At 36.1% G+C, this 22,912-nt stretch overlaps 2 protein-coding genes across 4 annotated transcripts in view; one reads left to right on the top strand and one right to left on the bottom strand.

The window, feature by feature from the left end:
- The first annotated feature begins 716 nt into the window (after positions 1 to 716).
- Positions 717 to 13,018, top strand: LOC128178878 (uncharacterized). Its single transcript, XM_052846264.1, has 9 exons — positions 717 to 812; positions 948 to 1,005; positions 1,395 to 2,677; positions 3,086 to 3,173; positions 10,890 to 10,940; positions 11,104 to 11,283; positions 11,382 to 11,575; positions 12,416 to 12,563; positions 12,863 to 13,018. The coding sequence occupies exons 2-9, from the start codon at positions 948 to 950 to the stop codon at positions 12,943 to 12,945; spliced, it is 2,085 nt and encodes a 694-aa protein (XP_052702224.1). The 5' UTR covers positions 717 to 812; the 3' UTR covers positions 12,946 to 13,018.
- Positions 13,019 to 16,642: 3,624 nt separating this feature from the next.
- Positions 16,643 to 22,912, bottom strand: part of LOC128176306 (G-protein coupled receptor GRL101-like) — a 42,517-nt gene continuing 36,247 nt past the window's right edge. For 2 of the 3 annotated variants that reach the window (XM_052842559.1, XM_052842557.1), the window contains one exon: positions 16,643 to 17,730. In XM_052842559.1, coding sequence (XP_052698519.1) covers positions 17,606 to 17,730 — 125 coding nt within the window. In that variant the 3' untranslated portion in view covers positions 16,643 to 17,605. The remainder of the gene's footprint in view (positions 17,731 to 22,912) is intronic. The other variant, XM_052842558.1, reaches the window with a different exon arrangement.

The raw sequence follows: 22,912 nt of genomic DNA, 5'->3' as shown, positions 1-22,912 counted from the left end.
TGCATTTCATGTTTCATATCTTTCGATATCATAATACATTGTATCACAATAATTACTAGTATTGTCTGGACAAGCTAGTTGAAAATAATTGAATATAATGGAATATAAGTAAACAGGTAAAAAAAAAATGACAAAGCCAATGGGAGAACTAACACTACAGAGAAAATGCTAAGACATAACAACTCACATGACCAAACGAAGGGTTAAAGAATAAAAGTAGTACTCAAAGTGTAGAAGTTACATTTTGAGGTCACTAAACGTTCACTCGAGATCACAATCATCAAATGGGTCTGGTCACGGGGTTAATTAAATTATATTACAATAAAAAAGAACTTTTATGATTGAGATTCAACGAGTGACGATTAGGTGACAATTATTAAGTACTTAGAGAAAAAGTACCGGTATTTCAGAAGTGCAGGAAATGTTAATCTGTAATACGATCTACAGGTATGGTAGGCAGATAAAATAACATATCCATTAATTATTCTAATAGTAAGATGCTAAACACTATATTGCTAATATAAATATACATGGAATTGAGCAGATGTTTTCTTTCATATTCGTCTTTTAATTGAAAAAGTTTAAACATCTTACAGACTTTTAGTATCTAATCCCGTTACAATATTGACAGTTCATTGAAAGGTCCCTCGACTTAGGGCACGCGACAGTGTTTTCTCTTCGTGTGCCTGTTCTTGACCAAAGGCCGAATATTTAAATTGAATTAATTCTGGTTTTGTCCGTCATGTCTGTTTGGTAAGGGAGAGAGAAGAAGCCATTCTGTGACCAGCCAGAAGCGAGGGAACAATCACAAGGTAATTCATACAATAAGTTATAACAAAATATTACAGTTACTTCTGAATCAGAAATAAGATAAACATCGTCAGAATTTCTGGACATGGATATACAGATTTGATTTCCTAAATTAATTGTTTGATTCTGTGTTATAGATGGCGCTTCTGACGATGGCCGTGTCCGCTCTCTTGGTTTGTTTCACTATAGGAGGAGGTAACCAATTAAAATATTAATGTTTCTAATTATGATTATTTCACCACTGACAGAACCAGTGATTTTTAATCGTGAAAAGTACCTTAACTTGCTTATTTCACTTTTGTAAAGGATATCAGCAAATGGGGATGTATACTAGTCTTTTTCAAGAGTCTTTTTCAAACAACCATAATATATGGAAAAAAAGTTCAAAACAATTCTTCCAATTTAGCATAAAACTTGAACTTACCGCATTATGTAAAATATCTCTACTTTTAAAACTTTGAAATAAATACTAGTAGATTAGGACAGGTCCCTTATATCTTAGCACTATTAGAAAATGAACTTGTCTACTCCGACATGTTGTAACTTCTGACAAGTTTATTTCAAATATTTTGAAATTTCAACAGGGCGAGACAACATGGGAACTGATTTCATTCTGGGCTTCATGGATAACAAGATATCTGGTTCCGCTAACAACATCGAGCTGTTTGTGACGACAACATCGAACACCCCCGCCAACGTCACAGTGACCACGCCCCTCTTCAACCCTAGCTTCTCCAGTAAGATCACGGTCAGCCGGGGGAACATAGAGAAGATCGAGATAACCTACAACATCCGGGGCTCTGGGACGGCGGTACAGGACCGGGGAGTCCAGATAGTGTCCACCGAGGAGATCACAGTGTACGGGGTCAACAAGGAGATGTACTCCACAGACGGGTTCGTGGCCTTCCCGGTGGACGCGATCGGCAAGGAGTACGTCCTCGCCACGTGGACGTCTGAGGCGGTGTTTATGATCGTGGGTACAGAAGACGCAACAACGGTGCAGATCACATTGTCCGCCTCTAACCCCACCGCTACATCCGTGACGTATAATGGCGGGACCTTCACTAACGGACAGTCCTTCACCGTCAACCTGAACAAGTACCAGACGTTCCACGCCTACGACGTGACCGGCGACTTCACGGGGACCAAGATCGCGGCGGACAAAGTCGTGACAGTGATGACCGGAAACAAGAAGGTGGCCGTCAAAGACACGATGACGCGCTCCAGCTCAGACCACCTGGTAGAACAAGTCCCGCCCATCGAGTCTCTTGGGAAAGACTTCTTCACTATCAGCACGCCGGACAGGAACATTGGAGACTATTACCGCATCATCGCTACAGAGGACTCCACCCAGGTGTCTCTGGCCGGGTCCGTTTACACTACACTCAACCAATACCAGTTCGTGGAGCTAAATGTAGCTACAGGGGATTACAAAAGTGTCACAGCCGACAAGCCTGTGATGGTCACCATGTTTGGTAAAACCGTAAGCACGCAGACTGGTGACGCCCCCAATGGTGGAGACCCACAGTTTAGCATTCTCCCGGCTGTCCCGCAGTTTCCGTCCGACTACACGTTCAGCACGATCCAAACCCCTACAGGGGACTTCCAGAACTACCTGGTGGTGGTCATCAAAGACTCTGCCAAGAACGACCTGAAACTAGACGAGCAGACTCCCTCCGGAGTCACGTGGTCCGCAGTGACGGGTTCCTCCCAGAACCTGATGGTAGCCACTTTTCAGGTGACCCCTGGCTCTCACTCTATCTACAACACCAACCCCGCAGCCACATTTCTGGGGATGGCGTTCGGTAACGCTCAGACCAACTCGTACTCGTACGCAGCCGGAACTCGATTAGCGGCCATTAATGGGGTAAGAGATGACGCTATTTTAAGATCTAAGAACTACTAGTATTGTCTACATCTGAATTTAAATTTATTTTAAGATTCTATGTTTGAAAGAACATTTACACAGCACATTGATACTTTGATTTATATAACCAGTAGACTAAAGTCAGGAAAGTACTAAGGACTCATTATATTTCGCGGTGGCTCAATTTTCGTGGATTCGTCGGTACCTCTCATCCACGTATTCACATCCCCCACGAGTTATTGAATTAGGCTTTAAAAGTCCTATTTTATTTTGTAAGGATAAGAGAATGCACAAAATTACGTCCCCACGAACCTGTGAAATTTAATCAATCCACGAAAATGGGTCCCGATGAATTTGAGTGATTTTACAGTAAGTCGTAATGTCCGGTATGTTTTCTTTTGTTACTAGCCGTGCAGTACTTCCGCTACCGTGGCTGGGGACATCGTGGATAACGACTGCGACGGCTGGATCGACGAGGAGGAGAATAACGGAATAGGTAATGTAACCACCCGTAACGTAACCAACATAGCACGAAACCCCACATACCATTATGGTCAAAAAATCATGGCCAACTAATTGTAAATTCTTCGTACCAACCTAAATAAAAACTCTTAACTTCAGCAAAATAGTGTTAGTCTTAGACATTGAACTGTTACTACAGTTACAAGAACAATGTCAACAGTGACTAAGAAAGAGTTTATTTTAAAGCACAAGTCCTAGCGCTTTACCCACGTGACGTAAACAACTACGAAACAAATAAAAACATCCCGCTTTATCAAATGTGGCAAAACTAACCAAGGCTTACATACTTAGTAGTTTACATTCTCTTTTGATATGAAAAGTTTTGAATTCTGGGTGTTTCAAATGTATAATTGGAAAATGAAAAAAAAATCAAAGTACATGTTAATCAAGCAGATAAAGACAAATAAATAATATGAAAACAACGAAAACATTTAATTGCAATAAAGCCAGTAAATTTCAATCAAAATATTTTAATGATAATTGAAAATTCGAGTTTATGTATCAAATCACTGCGTGGACTTAATAGGTTCCATCATTAAAAGAAGAAAAATATTTTCTCTTCTGAATACATACATACAGTTATCGATGTACGACTTTTCGGAATAGAAGTCAAAATCTGGAACTAATCTGTCACTTATGTTTGTTAGCAATTACTTCTGGATTTCTACAGCCTTCCACCAATCGGTGTGTTTCAGCAGTATAAGGGGATTTTTAGAAAACATCGAATCATAAACTGGAATCAGGTCAATGGCTATAAAAACTTCCTTTGTCTGAGAGAGTCCAAGAATGCAGTGACAGAAAAACGATCCTTGAAATACCGTCATACATCTTACTGCCGGCAAAAAGCATTTCACGGCTATTGCTTGTTGTTTCAATTTACTCAATCACGAAGATAAAAATAACTCACTGATTGGAGAAATCACCCGCCGGAGCGTATGGAGGGTAATCGTGTTAAAAAATCCAGACATGCAAACATGTAAATCCGAATTTGCAATCGTGTTGGTGTGTGAGTCTGAGGATAAAAGTGTGTACTTATAATTCTGATCGTGTAACCTATAAAACTCGGGCATATACACGTTCCTTCGTACAGTCGTTTTACCGGTAACGAATATTTGCCAGTATCGAATAATTTTTAGAAAATTTATTTGTGAAAAACGAAGTTAAGGTTTTAAAAAATCCAAGCTAGGTAATTATAATACATAAATAAATATTCTATCAGTGCGTGGAGTTGTTTGACATTTGCACGATTATTTACCGTATTGCCGGAAGTGCAAGGCAGAAAAAACAAAAGTGTGAAAACAATTAAAACTAACCATGAAAATAAGTTTGTTATTGACCTCTTTTTGTGGATAATTAGTAATTATAACCCATTTAATGAGAATATGCATCATATCAAATAATAATGGAGCTTTGAATGAAATTACGACTTCAGATAGAACCACGTGTAGTTTTCCTAGTGTCGGTTCATTGCGACAGAAGTATTATTTGGCTGGATATATTGATAAATATACGGGCAAAACAAAGGCAAATGACAATTACTTATCATCAATTACTATTATAAAGTGTTTTCATAAAAATTCAATTTCATAAAGTAATGTTCAAGTCCAGTTTCAATTTGACGGGAGAACGATACGATAAAAATAACGATCATATTATTCGTTTAAATAACATATATTCACAATTATTTTTCCTTCTTCATTTATAAGTCTATTGACATGTACTCTAGTGCATTTTTGAAATGAATCCGCCCCAAAATTTTCGATCAGAAGTGATAGAGGGCGCTTGATTCGATACTGGAAAACGTATTCGAAACTAGGAAAATGGAGGGGGTGTTGAAACTACTATCTCCGTAATTCATCCTTTATATTTTTGGAAGTTTGATACTACAGTTTAGAAGGACAAAGAAACGCGATTTAAACAAAAAATAAAAACATTAGGAATTCCGATAATGATAGTCGCATGCACGACGAAACGGCATACTGATTCGTTACCGGTAAAACGACTGTATAATGCACATTTTGCAGCTTAATTGTTTTCATCAGTTAATTAAACCTTCAACTTTGCACACTTTTAACCAGTAGTTTCTGCACTTGTATCTCCAGGCTCGGCAATAGCACATCTGACATGATACAAATTGACAAATGTAAAGTCTACAAAGTTGTCGAATTTTGACATGACCTTATATGGCAACTGCTTTGCTGCGGGAAAAGGCATGCTGTAATCGCAAGAATGGACGAAAAATAAACATGATATTCAGCTAAACTGTTGCAATAAGCTTTTAATGAGTGACACTTTTTCTATCGAAAATACCGGTATAAGTTTTAGAAAAATTATTGAGGTATGATTGAAACTGGACCAAACAGGAAGAGGCTCATATATATTAAAACCGTTGCCGATGTGACGAATGCGAATTTCTGCAATATAATTGTCATTGTATATACGATAAGGGTTAAAAAGAAATGCATAATATCCTATTTCTTTAAAATAATTTGACATGTAATTTAAACTGGAATATAAGTTAATGCGTAGTTTTTTTAAGAAATGAGATGGATCAAGAAATTTCTTAAGGGGGTGAATACCGGTATATTTTGAGCGACATGGGGTTCGGAGACCGCCTTGAGCTCCCATGTAACTCAATTGCTTCTGAATTCTAAGACTTTTGAGAGAGAATTTTTGACCGGGTTTTTTAGTTATTGAAATAGTGAAAATGGCTGGCGGGCGAGTGCCTGCCAAAAGGTACACTTACTGTACCGATAAATCCTCCCACAGTTTTCAAGATAGGTATTTGTTCTTTTGCAGATCAATTATACATTTATCAGAGGTATGAAAATTGCTAGGATTTGATTTCTGAAAATTTATGAAAACAAATACCAGCCGTTGATCTAAGTCATTCTGGCAAAAATATTGCATATAGAGTACCCCATTTCTCTGGATAGGTAGTATTTATCAATTCAGGATTGACAAGTATGGATTATGAATTATGGGTACTGTTCACACAAAGGAAACCCGCTGTTTTTCTCTTGTTAATTTTGTTATTTTCTGAATTAGTTAAAATTAAACTACTTACAAAGATTTTGTAAGTTTTTGCGGAAAAATGTATGTAACTATACATGTATTTATACTAGTACCTTTTTAAAAAATCTAAATGATTTTGTTGTGCAAGTACAAGATAAATAATAAAATAATATAAAACTTATAAAAAGAAGTTTTATAATTATTAATTAAAGCATAAAATTTTGTTAAGAATTGAAACGTTTTGAAGAAAAAGTAAGGGTATATGAGTATGTTTATGATTTTGTAATTATGTTTTCGGAAATCGGATTTTTGTATTAAGAACCGGGGTGGGTCAGATGAATTTGATCGTATATGAACTGGTAAGTTTTAATTATAAAATATTTTAAATTATATACTGTATTGACGATAATTTTACAGAAATTAAGTAGCTGCTTTATGGTAAACAGTACATGTTCATAAGTGTCTGTAGAGCAGTGTTATAATAGCTCTCCGGAAAATTTTTATCAATTTTACCAACTTCACTAAGTGAGTCTGTATTGAACGGACATTCAGGACGTCATACTCATATCCCGTAATAATTGCTTGAAATAAGAAAAAATACACCTGCATGATGAGCTTTTTCCTCCTATATATTACCGACAATGCAAAATGAAACATTTTTGAAAATAATGTAAACACATTTTAATTTCACGACAGTTAACCTTATCTTGGGAATTTTTATTTATCTTTTTTAAAGGGAGGATGTCGCTTCTTATGTCTCATATTGATCAAGATCTCATAACCATTGTCTTTAATAGATTGTTTTATTATTGATAATTTTGCAACTCAGTTATTTAATTGTCCAGCTTGCCGACCCCGTGTAATTTTTAGCCGGGAGTGGAGGGGGGGGGGAGGTCTTGTTCCAACTTTGTGTTAGCGATAAGGATGCTTTAAGAGATATTTTCTTTATTCAGCCGAGCTCTGTACTTTAACAATTTGTTGCATGTACTCCAATAAAAATGCATGTATATCCATATACATTTATATTCAAACAAAGTCATTATATATGTTTTTTTCCAGTTCTGAGAAGGTATCTGAAGCCGATCGAACTTTAATACATTCTCTTGATAAAATGTACACCAAGCTTATGATTTATTTTTTCGAAAAATAAAACTTCCTAAAAATGTTAACGTTGTCCAGAAATAAAATGATCAAAAGCCTACCTAATATTTTTTTTATTCATTCCGTCTCCATTCCGGCGATTACGGCATGCCTTTACCTGCAGCTAGCCTTTTTTAGCTCACCTGAGCTGAAAGCTCAAGTGAGCTATTCTGATCACATTTTGTCCGTCGTCCATCTGTCTGTCTGTCTGTCTGTCTGTCCGTCTGTCTGTCCGCCTGTAAACTTTTCACATTTTGAACTTCTTCTCTAAAACCACTTAACCAAATTCAACCAAATTTGGCTCAAAGCATTCTTATAGAAAGATGAATATAAATTGCAGAAATGAAAGAAAAATTTCCATTGAAAGCGGTGAAAATCTCAAAACTGTAAAAAAAAAAAAAAAAAAAAAAAAAAAAGGGGGGGGGTGCATTTTAAAAAATCTTCTTCTCAAGAACTACTGAGGCAAATTCAACGTAATTTAGCATGAATAATTCTTATGGAAAGGAAAATATAAATTGCAAAAATTAAGTGCTAATTCTGTTTCAAATCTGAGTTATTACGAAAATAATAATAATTTGATGGACCAGTATATTTGTATTCGCTGTAAATATTGCTGCAAAATAATGCGTATTTGGAATTGACGATTGCCGATCTGCCCCGGCTTTTATTTTGCGACGGCCCGGGTTTGCATACTCATTTTACCAAGACTCGTATTCCATAATTCTAAAACGAGGTTCTTTGTTTAAAGCAGCCATGGCACTATATGATAAACGGGTCGATCTGACAATGATGAATTTGTTTGTTGTGCAACAGTTCGTGTACGAAGGGAATCTTTGAAACATGCAAAATACATTGGTGCCGATTTTGTGAAGTAAATTGAGGCTAAATATTTCAATGCGTTGACAGTTTTCACATATGACGGTGGTGTTAGCTTGTGATTTTCGTTTCGTTTTCATTTATGCTCTGCGTTAACCTGGGAACTGTCGCTTGTATTTCCTGATTTTTACGTATCAAATCAAACAGAGACTTCGGTAAATCAAAAAGTTTACTGTTTACCTGCGCAAATTAAGCAATATCTGATGTATTAAGAAAGAACTAAAATGCAATTCATTCAGGCTATCGGTAATTCGGTATCATTTTTTGCGTAATGGTAGAATAATGCAATATGTTTTGTTGAGATGCTTGGCATTTTCTAGAGTTTATTCAGTTTAAATAGAGTTTAATATCGCTAACAGAAATATGTAGGTATATACATGTATATGATTAATTTTGAAAAATAAATTGTGTTCTTTATTTGTTATACATGTATTGCATGTTTCTTGTGTTTAACTGTTTACAATTTCTATTTACTAACCATATTTGAGTGTTAAGCTTCGAATTATCAGCAAGATACAGAGATTTGCTCACAATTCTATGTTTGTACACAGATCTGAGGCCATTCATTTTTTTCCATTTTAAATGCCGAATAGGAAATACCAAGTTAAAAATCTTAAGCTGCATGAATGTAGTAAACTCATGTGAACAAAATATGACTCAAACCTAGCAAAATTTTTACCTCATCTTGCTTATAATTCTATGATTGACGCTGAAATTTTGGTTGATCATTAGAAATTCTATATGAATTAGAGTATGTTAAATACTTGTACACAAAAAATTAAAGAATGATATGCTGTATATAACTACTCTCTGGGGTCCCCTCTTTATACAACGGATAATGTGAAATGTGAGTAAATAAAAACGACATCGTTAAAACAGTTTCCATAATTCTGACACATTTCTGTTGCGGGGATAAAAGAATTATCGCTATTCCTAAGAAAATATTACGGCGGAAAATTATCCTGGTATGTAGCCATTTGTTATTTTTGAATAAAAATGAAAATAATGGGTGGGCCATAGTAAATAAGAGTGATGTGCCTGTCAATACGGTAACATTGATTTTTATAGCTCTATATTTACATTCTACTGTGTTTTTCCATTAAATTCCGTGATGTTTAAATGCCTCTAAATGCAACACCTATTCACTGCGTATGAATTTACGAGTAATTTACATAAGTAGTTCTCAAACAGTGATTCCTATGTTATCTGTTAAAAATGCATTGCATGAATGTTGTCAAAACACCATGTTTTATAATTATTCAACAAAAAAGTTGACTTTATTGTTAAAAACAACATTTCAAGAGTTATTTATCATGGATTATATTTTCATGCTCGTCGATCACATCTCAACAATCTATGTGAAAACCAGTTTGATCCGGTTTTGCAAAACAGCTGTTCTTGCTGTTACTTACTCACTCCCTCCGTGATCTGCACTTTATATCGATTTTTTTAAGTAAACAATTGATTTCTTCAGTAAGGGAATGTAAATATAAGCATTAAATGATTTATTTTTGACGTCGTGGTGTCAATAACTGCCGTCAGGTGAGCAAACAAATTATCATAACGCGCTAACGCGCGTTATTCAATTTGTCTGCTCACCTGACGGCAGTTATTGACACGACGACGTCAAAAATAAATCATTCAATGCTATATTAACATGTCACGTGACAACATTTTTCATTCCAGTGTATTCATCAATCAAGTGTGAGTGAAGTTATAAAAGTCACGAGTTTACGCGAGGTAAACAACAGTCATTTAATTATAATGGAGAAGACTAATTAAATTGATGAATATATTTAATTTGAGAAATTGGGCGCATTGAGGTACAATTTTCTTCTTCACATATATACATGTAGGATTTCTTTGATAAAATACAATAACTATTATATTTAAAAAAAAATACAATAACTAGTGAATAATTGAGGAAGAAAATGTACGTATATTCGCTCATATATTTTGATCGCTTTATTAAGTGGGGGAGGGGGGGGGGGGGCAGAACGAAAATACAGGGAATAGAAGTTATATAACAGTGTACCCCTACCAAATATTTAGTTCTATATCTTGCGTAGGATTTTTTTATTCTGTGTAAAAACAGTATTTCATGAAGGTACAATGTCAAAGATTACGTGTATGCAAAAATAAAATTCGAATACTTTACAATATTTATTTTGTTGTTATTCTACCGAGGGCCATATGGCACAATATCTTTTGAACGCCCATTGTTGCTCAGGTGAGCGATGTGGCCCCATGGGCCTCTTGTTTATCGGTGACGTCACTGTTTCCATATATGGTCATGTCAAAATTCGACAAACTTGTAGACTTTACGTTTGTTGATTTGTAACATGTCAGCCGTGCTATTTCAGAAAACGGAAGCACAAATGCAGAGACTACAGGTGGAAAGTGTGTATTTTGATGGCAGTTTATAAGTAAATAACAAAGAGCATTTTACAGCTGCAATAAATTCGATTGAAGGCCTACGGGGTCAACTCTATAAAGTGTTCATGCCCGAGTTTAATAGGTTATACGATCAAAATTCCAACACGACTGCATATTTGGACTAACAAGTTACATGTCTGGATTTTTGAACACGATTACTCTCCATAGGAGCGGGCCACAAGGACAGGGAACTATATTGACTGTCGTGTTTTTGTTTTGGTAGATGACGATGGTGACGGAGCCATTGATGAAGATCTGGCCAACCCACCGAGAAGTAATGTCAATGTATAATATATTCACCACCGTAAAGTAAAAGCATTCAAAATTGATCAAAATATATAAAATATAGTATGTTTAGTTTCTTACATAAGAGGATACTTTGTTGGAGTTATGTTAACTCATTTAATCGTTTTAACCGTTGAATTATTCATTTAAAGTAAACGGAAATTGGGCGGACTGGGCGCAGTGGGGCTCGTGCTCACTGACGTGTAACTCTGGGACGGGCTCTCGCAGCCGTTCGCGGACTTGCACGAACCCCGCCCCGGCTAACAACGGCATAGACTGCGTAGGGAGTGGGACGGAGACTGGGTCCTGTACAGTCACCACACCATGCCCAAGTAAGATTGTTTCAACTCATAAAAGCACAAAACAATTGTATTGTTAAAACGGTTTAATAAAACAAAGATACATGTATTTATACGTTTCTTCTTTGAAGTTGACGGAGAGTGGGGATCTTGGTCAGCCTGGAATTGTTCCCGTACCTGTGGGAACGGGGTAAAGACAAGGTCTCGTGATTGCGATAACCCCGCCCCGCAGCATGGGGGAGCGGACTGTCCCGGAAACAACACTGACAGCGACTCGTGCTGGGCAGGCACCTGTTACCCCTCAGCCCTTGGGAACCTGGATAAGGTAGAAATGACTCCCAAGGTCAAAGTCCCCTACTTTGTCTTTAGATTGCTAAAGTTACTTAGTTGGTAATACTGGCTGTACATCACCGACAGACACTACTAACACTCGGCACTGACATACAATTGTGATTGGATGGCTCTGTTTTGATGAACTATGACCAAGTAATGGCCTGGGTATTAAGCTGTCATCATAAACAGTCCAAATAGCCGCTTTTACAGCAGTCGGGAAACGCGCCTAAAGATTACATGCTTATATTTAATCAATTTACAAAGATATTAAACAGAGGAAGAAGAAAGCGATGTTTACACACCATTTTGAGAGACGGAGATCGTTTTAATAGTTATAATTCCTACAGAGCTCGTAATACGGAACTAGTTATGATGATATTTCTGTTGGACACGCTAAGACATCCGCTTAATCCCTCAAAATACCTCGTCCCGATGACATCAAAAATAGATCGCATGGTCTTGATTTGGCCAAATTAAAGAAAACGAATGTTTTGAGTATGCATGCATGAAAATAGGTTTTTTTTTTTTTACAAAAAGAAGGAAATGATAATTTGGTAGCAATGAATGACAATGTTTCTTTCTTTTTCTCAAATAGTTTATTAAAGATATAGTCCCTTGTTTTTTTCACTTGAATTATGTTGTGTCAAAGGAGCGGGGAATAGCTATATTCCTGTTTTATTCCAATACAGTAATTTAAAAAGCGTAGATAGTTCGAAGTTATAATAAACGCATTCACTGTCTCAAGGTATATGATATTCGTCTGCTATTGTTAACATTTGATATTGTTTAATAAGATATAAGCACATTGTGCATTTCTTTTTCCCGCCGACAGAACTGCACGGCGTCCTCGTTTGGTTGTAAGACCGGAAGTGTCGACTGCGTGGACATCGACAAGAAGTGTGACGGCGCGGTGGACTGTACAGACGGAAGTGACGAGGACCCGAAAGTGGCCGGATGTACACCCACCTGTAACGGAGCAGGTGCGAAGAGTTATAATGTCTTAGAATTATCATGTCAAAGACATAGTTCTTTATCAATTTATCTCTTAAAATAAATTATTATGAATATTCAAAAATGTAAAAAATAAACAAAGTTAACGTTTGTATTTTAGCAATGTAAATTGTTGATTGCAATTTACAAGTGTTGAATATGTGTTAGATGATCAAAATTAATGTAAAAGACAATTGGTGCATTTGTAACCAGAATATAACATTGTAATAAGGCAAATGTAACCACTACAGTGTAATTTATTTATGTTTAGTTTTCGATGTCTTTCCAGGAGGAATGGCTGGGACACAGTCCGTGTTACTCTTTGTGCTCTTCATCACCATTGTCAGCAACAAATGGCGGAGTTTTCTCTGATGTATATGGAACTTATTTGTTTTCGTTTTGTTTTCTCTGTACGTGATAAATTTTGTTCTGAATAAAATAATTAAGAAAACCCTTTTGTAATGTTTTACATACTGTAACGAAGAATTTTGACCCGGGTTGAAAATATCAATGTACGTACCAGTGAGAGATTTCGAGACCTTTCGTACAAACAACCTAGTCAGACCCAAACTGATTAAAGATAAGCATATATAAAGGCAGCATTCAGACGGTGAACCGTGTGTCACTCAGTCACCTTTCGGTTAACTACTGTGGTATCATTTAAATTCGAGGGGGCCTATTTTCGTTGATTGTGGATTTTGTGCTTATTCGTTGTAATGTAATTTCGTGGATGCGTCGATTTTCAGTTTCTGTTAAAAAATTCATTCATTCAAATTTGTTTTCGTCGGGGATGTAAATTCGTGGAGGGGGCTACTCACGAACACCACGAAAATTGAGCCACAATGAATATTAATCCTAGTGATTCAACAGTTAATGTAATAACAGGTCTCCACCCTGTGATTTAAAAGGGTCAAGTGACATGTGGAAGGTCAGATAGCGGGTGCGAGGGTCAAGTAACATGTTAAAATGCTATATTATCAATCATTCTGAGAGTATTGCATAAGCAATACGGTTTGTGGAAATTGTGAAAACAATGCACTGTTATGCAGAATATCGAACCCGAACATTAAAAAATTGGAATATAAAAAATTAATTTTCTCGAAAATATGTAAACCAGACGCTACAAAAGTGTAAACTTGATCTGTAGTTTGACATTTTGAAGCTGTTCAGCAAATTTCATATTATTCCTCAAACGCATAAAGAAAATAAGTGTGGAAACTGAAGTGGGACAGACAGATGGACGGACGGACAGAAGGACTGACGGACGCAGAGGAAAGCTGTAGTCCCGTCCGGTGAAAACCGGTAGGGGACTTATAAGTGGCAAGGACGGAAAACAAAAACAGTTATGCGTTAACAAAAAGGTCCGGTTATACATGCTCGTGACAAGGTCCAGTAACACAAGAAAAGATTAAGCTACAGGCGAAGAGGAAACATCGCATTGAATGGTCAGCACCGCGTGTGAAGGTCAGGTAAAAGAAGAAAAGGTCAGGTACCATTTGACAGTCAGGAAACATATGAGAGGGCCAGCTAGAATGCAAAAAAACACACATTACATGTCAAAGGGCTAGGTTACATGTGAGAGGGCTGCGTTACATGTGAGAGATCCAGATTACATGTGAAAGTGCCAGGCTATATGTGAGAGGGCCAGCTTTTATGTGAAAGAGTTACGTTACATGTGAGAGAGCCATATTAAATGTGAGAGGGTCAGGCTACATGTGAGAGAATCATGTTACACGTGAGAGAATCACATTACATTAAAAGGGTTACGTTACATGGGAGAGAATCATGTTACATGTGAGAGGGCCAGGCTACATGTGAGAGGGTCATTTTACATGTGACAGGGCCATGTTACATGTGAGAGGGCCACGTTACATATGAAAGGGCCACGTTACATGTGAAAGGGCTAGGGTACATATGAGAGGGCCAGGCTGAATTTGAAAAGGACAGGTTACATGTGAAAGGGTTAAGTTACACGTGAGAGAACCATGTTACTTGAGAAGCCAGGCTACATGTGAGAGGGTCACGTTACATGTGATAGGGCCATGTTTCATGTATGTGACAGGAAGGCCAGCTTACGTGTAATAAGCCCAGGATACACGTTAGAGAGGAAGGTTACATGTAAGAGGTGCCAGGTTACATGTGCAAGGGCCACGTTACATGTGAAAGGGCCAGGTTACATGTGAGAGGGTTAAGTTACACGTGAGAGAGCCATGTTACTTGAAAGAGCCAGGCTACATGTGAGAGGGTCTTATTACATGTGAGAGGGCCATGTTACATGTATGTGACAGGGAGGCCAGGTTGCGTGTGATAAGGCCAGGAAACACGTTAGAGAGGAAGGTTACATGTTAGAAAAGCCAGGTTACATGTGAGAGGGCCACATTACATGTGATAGGGCCAGGCTACAAGTGAGAGGAATGTTATGTTACATGTGAGAGGTGCCAGGCTACAGGTGAGAGGGCCACGTTACATGTGAAAGGGCCATGTTACATGTATGTGACAGGAAGGCCAGGTTACATGTGATAGGGCAAGGCTACATGTGAGAGGAAGGTTATGTTACATGCGAGAGGTGCCAGGCTACAGGTGAGAGGGCAACGTTACATGTGAGAGGGCCAGGATACATGTTAGAGAGGAAGGTTACCAGATTACAAGCAAAAATTTCAGGCTTCATGTGTAAAGCTGAGGTAAATTTGTAAAAGTCATGTAAGATTTCGGAAGTTCTGAATACCTATGTTAGGGTTATAGATAGATTAAAGTGATAGGCCAGATTATACGTTAAAATATTTACACGTGAGAAGATAAGATTTTTTCATGTGAAAAAGTGAGGAACCGTGTGTGAAAGTCAGATAATCGGGTAATGGACTGTTTGTGTATTCACTGCATGGTATTGTCTCAAATGGAACCCATGAACAATTGAAACGAAAGGATGTCTTAATGTAAAGTACATTCTGTGTAATTTAATTGGACCATACTCAAAATTTTTAAAAACCCTTTCGTGGAGTATTTCTATTTGATAACACCATCAAAATGATACCATGATTAAAGCTGCTTGTTCCGATTTTATATCAAATTTTATGTACGCTTTTAAACGATGGTTATGCTTAGTATATGTATAATAATAGACATTGCAGTAGTTTTTTCTAGTCAATTAAGCCAAATTTCAATGAAGAAAATTACGTACAAAATTTGCTAACAAACAAACGACATAAAAGGGTACCGCGTTATTTCGCCTCATGCTAAATTTTACCCCTGACGACGAGACGGTTATGGTTGTATTAGGACTTTGACATCGCATTAAATAAAGGTCGAAATAATCAGACAAATTACAAATAAACATGTGTACGTTTTATTCGCTAATATTTCTGAAGTTTTCTTTCTTTACAATCGATGCATAGCATGCGGGTTGAATAACCCCAATCATTCGGGGGACGAAACCAAACGGTTTCCTTTTCTAAACATTCCCGTGATGCACTTTGGTTTGTTTTTTCGTTTGCCCAAAAAGAAATTATTTTTATTTACTTTGAATATTTCTAACTTTGAAAGGAGACTGATTCTGCTCGTGTTAATAGGAGAAAGTCCATAACTTTCTAAGATAATTAGTTTGTATGAAAAAAAAATTGATACTGTAATAACAAAAAAATCGGACCAAGCAGCTTTAAGAATACCGGACTATTCATTTATTAGGTATAAAATGTCTTTATACATTGATTACCTTAACTGATAACTGAATTGTTCATATTTCATAATATATTTTCATCAAAAAGGAAAACTGAAAGTCCATTTATTTAGTTTTGAAAAACGTGATAAAATTCAAGAACTAACAAATACACTGTAACAGTAATAACATAAAGAACAGTTTATCTTATTCAATAGGTTAATTACTATTCAAAAGGACGAGGGTACTGAAAGAACAGTGGTATTGAAACACCCTGTATTAATCCATGACTTTTTAAAACCCCAGCAACTAATTCACCCAAATACTTACACGTATGAACGTAATTTGCCTTTTTTTCAACTTGTTTCTGTCTGAATCATATTCCGGGCAGCAAAACAAAAACGAGAGAATTCCAACTCATTTTTCAGTTTTTTAATTAATTGAGTACATGTTACTTTTATTACCATCAATTAACAGATGGGCACAAAATACAAAATGTCAGAATTTATTCATCACATCTCACATACATCATTCCAACCTTATTCTGAATGTACATTCCGCCACCTTTTTACATTTTGAAGGTGGTAGGAAAATGTTATGATTTTTGCAAATATAATTTTAAGTTACTGAATATCTAGTTTGTTCTCTTAATGTAAAGTATAGAAGTCTCAGAATAATTTACAATTTTGAGCAACATTCAACAAAGCGTAATAACTGAAAGCCATATTCATTGTAAGTGTAACACGTACAAGTTAGTACTCCACATTATAGTGAATGGAGTAAACTAAATCATTATAACACAGGTAGAAACTCCACACAAGTACCTATGTACTGATGAATAATGTACCAGTCATCAGATACAAAAAGACGGCGGACACACACCCTCCAAGCATCAGTCACATTTATTACAGATTACGTACGACTTGCTTGTTCAACTCACTGTATGGTTGTCACAGCGCATGCGTAAAATGTTTGATGATGGTCTTTCGAACGTTTATTGTTGACTAAACTTACAAGTTTAGTTGTACTAATATATCTCCCGTTATGTTGACGTCAAATCACGTTTGTTGTATGTCCAGTTAGATATGTATAAGAGAAGCTTAGACCTCCAGTGCCATTTGCAACAAATATATTGACTATGGTTAAGGAATATTCAGCGTGCCGGGCACACATCTGTTGTTATAAAGGGTGTGATGGTCTAAAACAAAGCCACTGGTATCAGCGACAAAAGAGTAGAGCAGATCTTACACGAATCAATATGAACCACTGACTTTGTTATGAATTCAGCTTATACAATCAACAAATGTTAGGTCTTTTTTGAGTATCGCCACGATTTTAAATGTTGCGTGAGATTTTTGCCTCCTAAAACAGGAGAGCGATTTAGGAAGCGAGGCGTGACGTGGCTTTGTCGTGGTGATTGGTGTACGTCTTCTTCAGCCCGCGCAGCCGCGTCAGCTCCAGCTGTCGGTACATGGAATTACGATTCCAGATCTGAGAGGAATTCTCTGTAAAAAAAAAAAAGAAGACAAAAATAACATTAGTTTTTGCAACCCTATTTTGTAAAGAGTGCTTTTTTTTTTATAAACAAACATTGATAAAAAGAATGTTATTTCATAACATCCATATTCTTTGAGTATTTTGTTCATTTCGAATTAAAAAAATCGATTGTTGTTCACGATAGAGTGTGAACAGTCTTATAGGATAGAATCATTTTTAACTAGTTGAACCGAATGAAAACAATAACCAACAGCATGCACAACATGATCATATAGATGATGTATTGAAATATATCTAAAGAATATCCTGATTGTTAATATCACATTTTTCCACCTTCACTCACTTTATTCAATAATTTTAGGACATGTGTATATATATGAACAGTAACCTGCTTCCTGTAGAACTTCTTATTTTAAGCCGATCGAGTCTTTCAATCTGACGATACAAAGAATGAATTCTTGAAATTTTTTTTATCCTGCTGAATGAATAAAGTTTCCAAACAATATAGATGAAAGTTTAATATCGAAGATAAAAGTAGAAGAAAGGGGATTAAATAAGCAAGGGCTCACATGGTCCACCTTTGTTGTTTAAAGTTCTACGTGAATGACCAGTTGGCATACTGGACAAAATTTTACCAAAACTAGAGTTGTTTTCGATCCAAGACAATTTATTAATTTGAATTACAACAACCTTTTGAAGACATGACCAAATGATTAAAACTGGAATGTACATGTGTATATAGTATTAGAGAATAAACTTATAGACCATTATTGCGGATATGTTACTGGGCAAAACTGGGCATACAATATTACAGTTATTGGCTGGGTATGGGGGCTGTTTGTTGGATCTGAAGACATGATTGTTGACCAAGACCAAAGGCCGAGGGCAACATTTCTGCCTTTATGTTCAACGGAAGGTCAGGTTGATGCAAGTATAATTTCAAATATCAACAATATTTCCGTTCCGCCGAGATGGAACAATATTAATTGGCTGTGTAGTAGCAGTCCTTTGTAATTGTTAACATTCGTTTTATTGGACTTTTTGTTATTAAGATCTATAGTATATGGAAGAATATATATTTATAAGGTTATAACAATCGTTTTTAAAAACCGTAAAAAAGCTTTATTTCACCTGGAAATAAAACGTTTACTTCATTTTCATTCCTCAGTTTGAATGAAAAATATTCTGAATAATTCAACACCTTTAATTAAAACTAAAAATTAAATGGGGATGGTCACGATTTTGTTCAATTTTTATTTTTCTGTTTTTATTACTTACAATGCTTTAGGAATGCATTTCTAATGATCAAATGAAATTTAAGAGTCAGCCGTAGATTTATAAGCAAGATACAGGGCTCACAATTCTTCGTCATGTAAACGAGGCTCTGCCCTGTTTTTGTTTTGTTGGTTCAATATACCAGTATAAAATCGTTTTTAAGCTGATTTGTCTATCTTTTTATTCGTTTTAAGCAGAAATTAACAGTTTCTAAAGTTTAACACCTTAACTTTTGTTCTATAACTGGAATTTTTACTCTAACATTCAAAATGTAAACAAAGGCTTTGTTTACTTGCAAAATATTTAAGCTCTGTAACTCGCTTACGACTAAACGAATGATACTTAAATTTTGGTTGCCTATTAGAAATGTCAACTGAAGCATTGTATACATTAAAATTGGAAAAATAATTTTTGACTAAAATCGTGACCGAGTCCCTTTAAACATCTCGAGAAATAAAAAACTAAAATTGAGTCTCTCTATTTTTGTACGGTTGTAAAAAGACACTTTCACCATCTTATAAACTAAGTAAACACAACAACACCCCCCCCCCCCCCCCCCCGAGCAAATTGGTTGTTAATGACATTCCTATGTGTATTAAAGAAACTACAATAACTAACGACTAAATTAGTCTGAACCTATCTATAGCTTCAGTTGGTGCTTTAATGCAACTCCTGTGCATATCTAAAATGGAAAGTGATGTGTTCAAAAATCATTGTGTAAAAGCTCAAGAAAATTCAGTTCTTAACTCTCTAAAAATTAAATGCTAACAAAAATTATGGAACGCCTCAACTGCCTTATGTAGGTAATCTTCATTATATGATGATACTTTAACATAACATGCTGATACTTCAACATTATACGATGATACTTTAACATAACATGCTGCTACTTCAACATTATATGATGATACTTTAACATTACATGCTGATCATTCAACATTATATAAATAGTGCCTGTTTGGGAGGGTAACAGTTGAAATTGACACCCTGAGAAAACCATTGTCAACCGACGCGAAGCGGAGGTTGACAATAGTTTTCGAGGGGTGTCAATTTCAACTGTTATCCTCCCAAACAGGCACTATTTATTTTGTTATACTGAATGTCTTAATTTTTAAGAATTTCAATGCTTTTATTTAGGAATAACGTGGATTCTACAGCGAACCGTACGCGCATAATTTTCGCGCATGTAACATTTTTTAATGTTACCCGTTGCTAACGCTGAGGGGTGTGTTCTCCGAACGCCTACTCCTCAATTAAAAATAATAATTGGTCAAGGCAATTATGGGGCCCTCTAAGGGGACACAGGTAGACTTTACCTGTATATACTTTGGGGCACAGGTAGACTTTACCTGTATATACTTTGGGGTACAGGTAGACGACATTATCTTATATTTAATTAAAAAAAATAAATAAAAGGATGCAATAAATAGAGCTATATAACCTAAATGTTTCAGTGAAATAAAATAATCATTAAATATTATTTAAAAAAATAAATACATATCTTTCTTCATTTTTAAATTTACATCTTAACAAAATAAAACATTATATCTTAAGGTATAAATTAAAATCAGAGATTTTAAAGGATGAAAATCTAAATTATGACTGAGATAAAATTATGATAAAAAATCACTTTCTTCAACAAATTTGTCCAAGCTGTGAATAAACGAACGACATAAGCTTCAATAAAGTCATAAAACCAAGTAATTGAACATCATTATGGTAAAAAAAAAATCACTTTGATATTTTTTAAAATATTAGTTTTAAAATCAATTACTGTAAAGATGTTGAACTGAACTCATCCAAGCTGTAAATAAATGATGTTAAACTGAACTCATCCAAGCTGTAAATATATGAAGTTAAACTGAACTCATCCAAGCTGTAAATAAATGATGTGAAACTGAACTCATCCAAGCTGTAAATAAATGATGTTGAACTGAACTCATCCAAGCTGTAAATAAATGATGTTAAACTGAACTCATCCAAGCTGTAAATAAATGATGTTAAACTGAACTCATCCAAGTTGTAAATAAATGAACACAAGCTGCAGAATTGTATAAATATAAGGAAAGAATCCAGACATCATCACTTTTCACTCACAATGGCAAATGCACAGATGAACTTTAAGTTCATCACCAACAGAAGAGGGGGACATAATCTCACATTCAATGGCTACATTTACCGGTTAAATCGAAGGACGGACAACAAGATCTTCTGGAGGTGCACTAAATCTGGATGTTCCGCCAGTATCTCAACAGAGAACGACATCCCCACAGGTTTTGGACGACAGCAACACACCCATGCAGCGGACAACACTGAAGTTGTCGCCAAACAAATTATGACAGCCATCTCCAGAAGATGTACAGATGAAGTTAGGCCCATCCCCTCCATTTTCAGCGAAGAACTCAACAAAGTCCGAGACAACGAATGGGACGACACCAGCAGAGAGCTCATTGAGAGGCTGCCGACTTTCAACACCGCCAGGTCATCACTCTACAGAGCCCGCAGGAAACAGACACCACCACTTCCAAAGACTACAGCAGACATCAAACTGGAGGGGAAATGGACAGAGACAGAGACGGGTCAACAATTCCTTCTTCTAGATGACATCTTCCAGAACAACAGGATACTTGCGTTTGCGACAACAGACTACCTTCAAGACCTTGCTGCCAGAACAGTGGGTGAATGGTGACAGACTTATTTGGAATCACTTCGGAACCAATGGACCACGGACCAATAACAACTTAGAAGCATGGCATGGGAAGCTGAAGAGGATGGCCCTACACGCGCACCCAAACATCTACACTGTCATCAAGATATTCAAGGACATCCAGAACAGCAAAGAAATTCTTCAAATCCAGAAACAAGCAGGAGAAACCATTCATCAACCAACAAAGAAGTATGCGACCATCAAGAGGAGACTGCAGACCCTGAAGGAGCGATACCAAGACGGGATCATCGACCTTATGACCTACGCAGATTCAGCATCGGAACTTCTTCATTTAGGACATTGACATAGTGACAGTGAAAGTGAAAGGACATTAAGACAGACTCCGTGCCCAAATTACTTTGTAAATATTGTGTATATACTGGTATGAATTATACTTTTAAAACTTTATGAATTGTTATTAATGTTTTAGACAACCATGTATTTATGAGTGTTTTAAAACAGTGCTATGTGTCCAAAAAAAGACAATTGTATATAAAATGGTATGCAATTTTAAAACATTTTTTTTTTATTTTTTTAAATTTATATATATGTAGTGCAAATAAATCAAATAAATATATTAAAATTGAGTCAATGTTTTCTTTTTATTTATGCAACAATTTTAATTATAACGACATTCAAAAATGACAGACTGTTATATTATTTTTCATTCAAGGAATCACAGGTAAAGTCTACCTGTGCCCCTTTAGAAGGCCTCATAATTGTCCAGTATAATTGTATAATGATAATTGGGCAGTAGGCGTTCGGAGAATCAGCCCGCTGAGGGTAATAGAAAGGATTATGAACTGCGTCTTAACCAATCAGACTTCAGTATTTAACATGAAAGTATAACAATACAAGATGGTACTTTAACATTACATGCTGATACTACAACATTACATGATGGTACTTTTACATTGCATGCTGATACTTTAACATTACATGATGGTACTCCTTCGTTATATGATACTTTATCATTACATGCTGATACTTCAACATTACATGCTGATACTTTAACATTACATGCTGATATTTCATAAAATGATGGTATTTCAGTATGCAGTGGTTCTTAATTAGCTATAAGCACCAGGATCGTGATTCCGTATTACGAGGAAAGTATAGGACTTCAGTCAAGCTACACAACAATTCAAACAAGCTTCATTTATTACTTCCTTTATTTCCTTACATAAAAATGGACACTTTTCGAACCC

The sequence above is a fragment of the Crassostrea angulata genome, chromosome 3, assembly GCF_025612915.1.
Source record: "Crassostrea angulata isolate pt1a10 chromosome 3, ASM2561291v2, whole genome shotgun sequence".
In the NCBI taxonomy this organism is placed as follows: domain Eukaryota; kingdom Metazoa; phylum Mollusca; class Bivalvia; order Ostreida; family Ostreidae; genus Magallana; species Magallana angulata.
The sequence above is the reverse complement of the archived record's forward strand: the minus strand, read 5'-3'. Positions and strand labels throughout refer to the sequence as shown.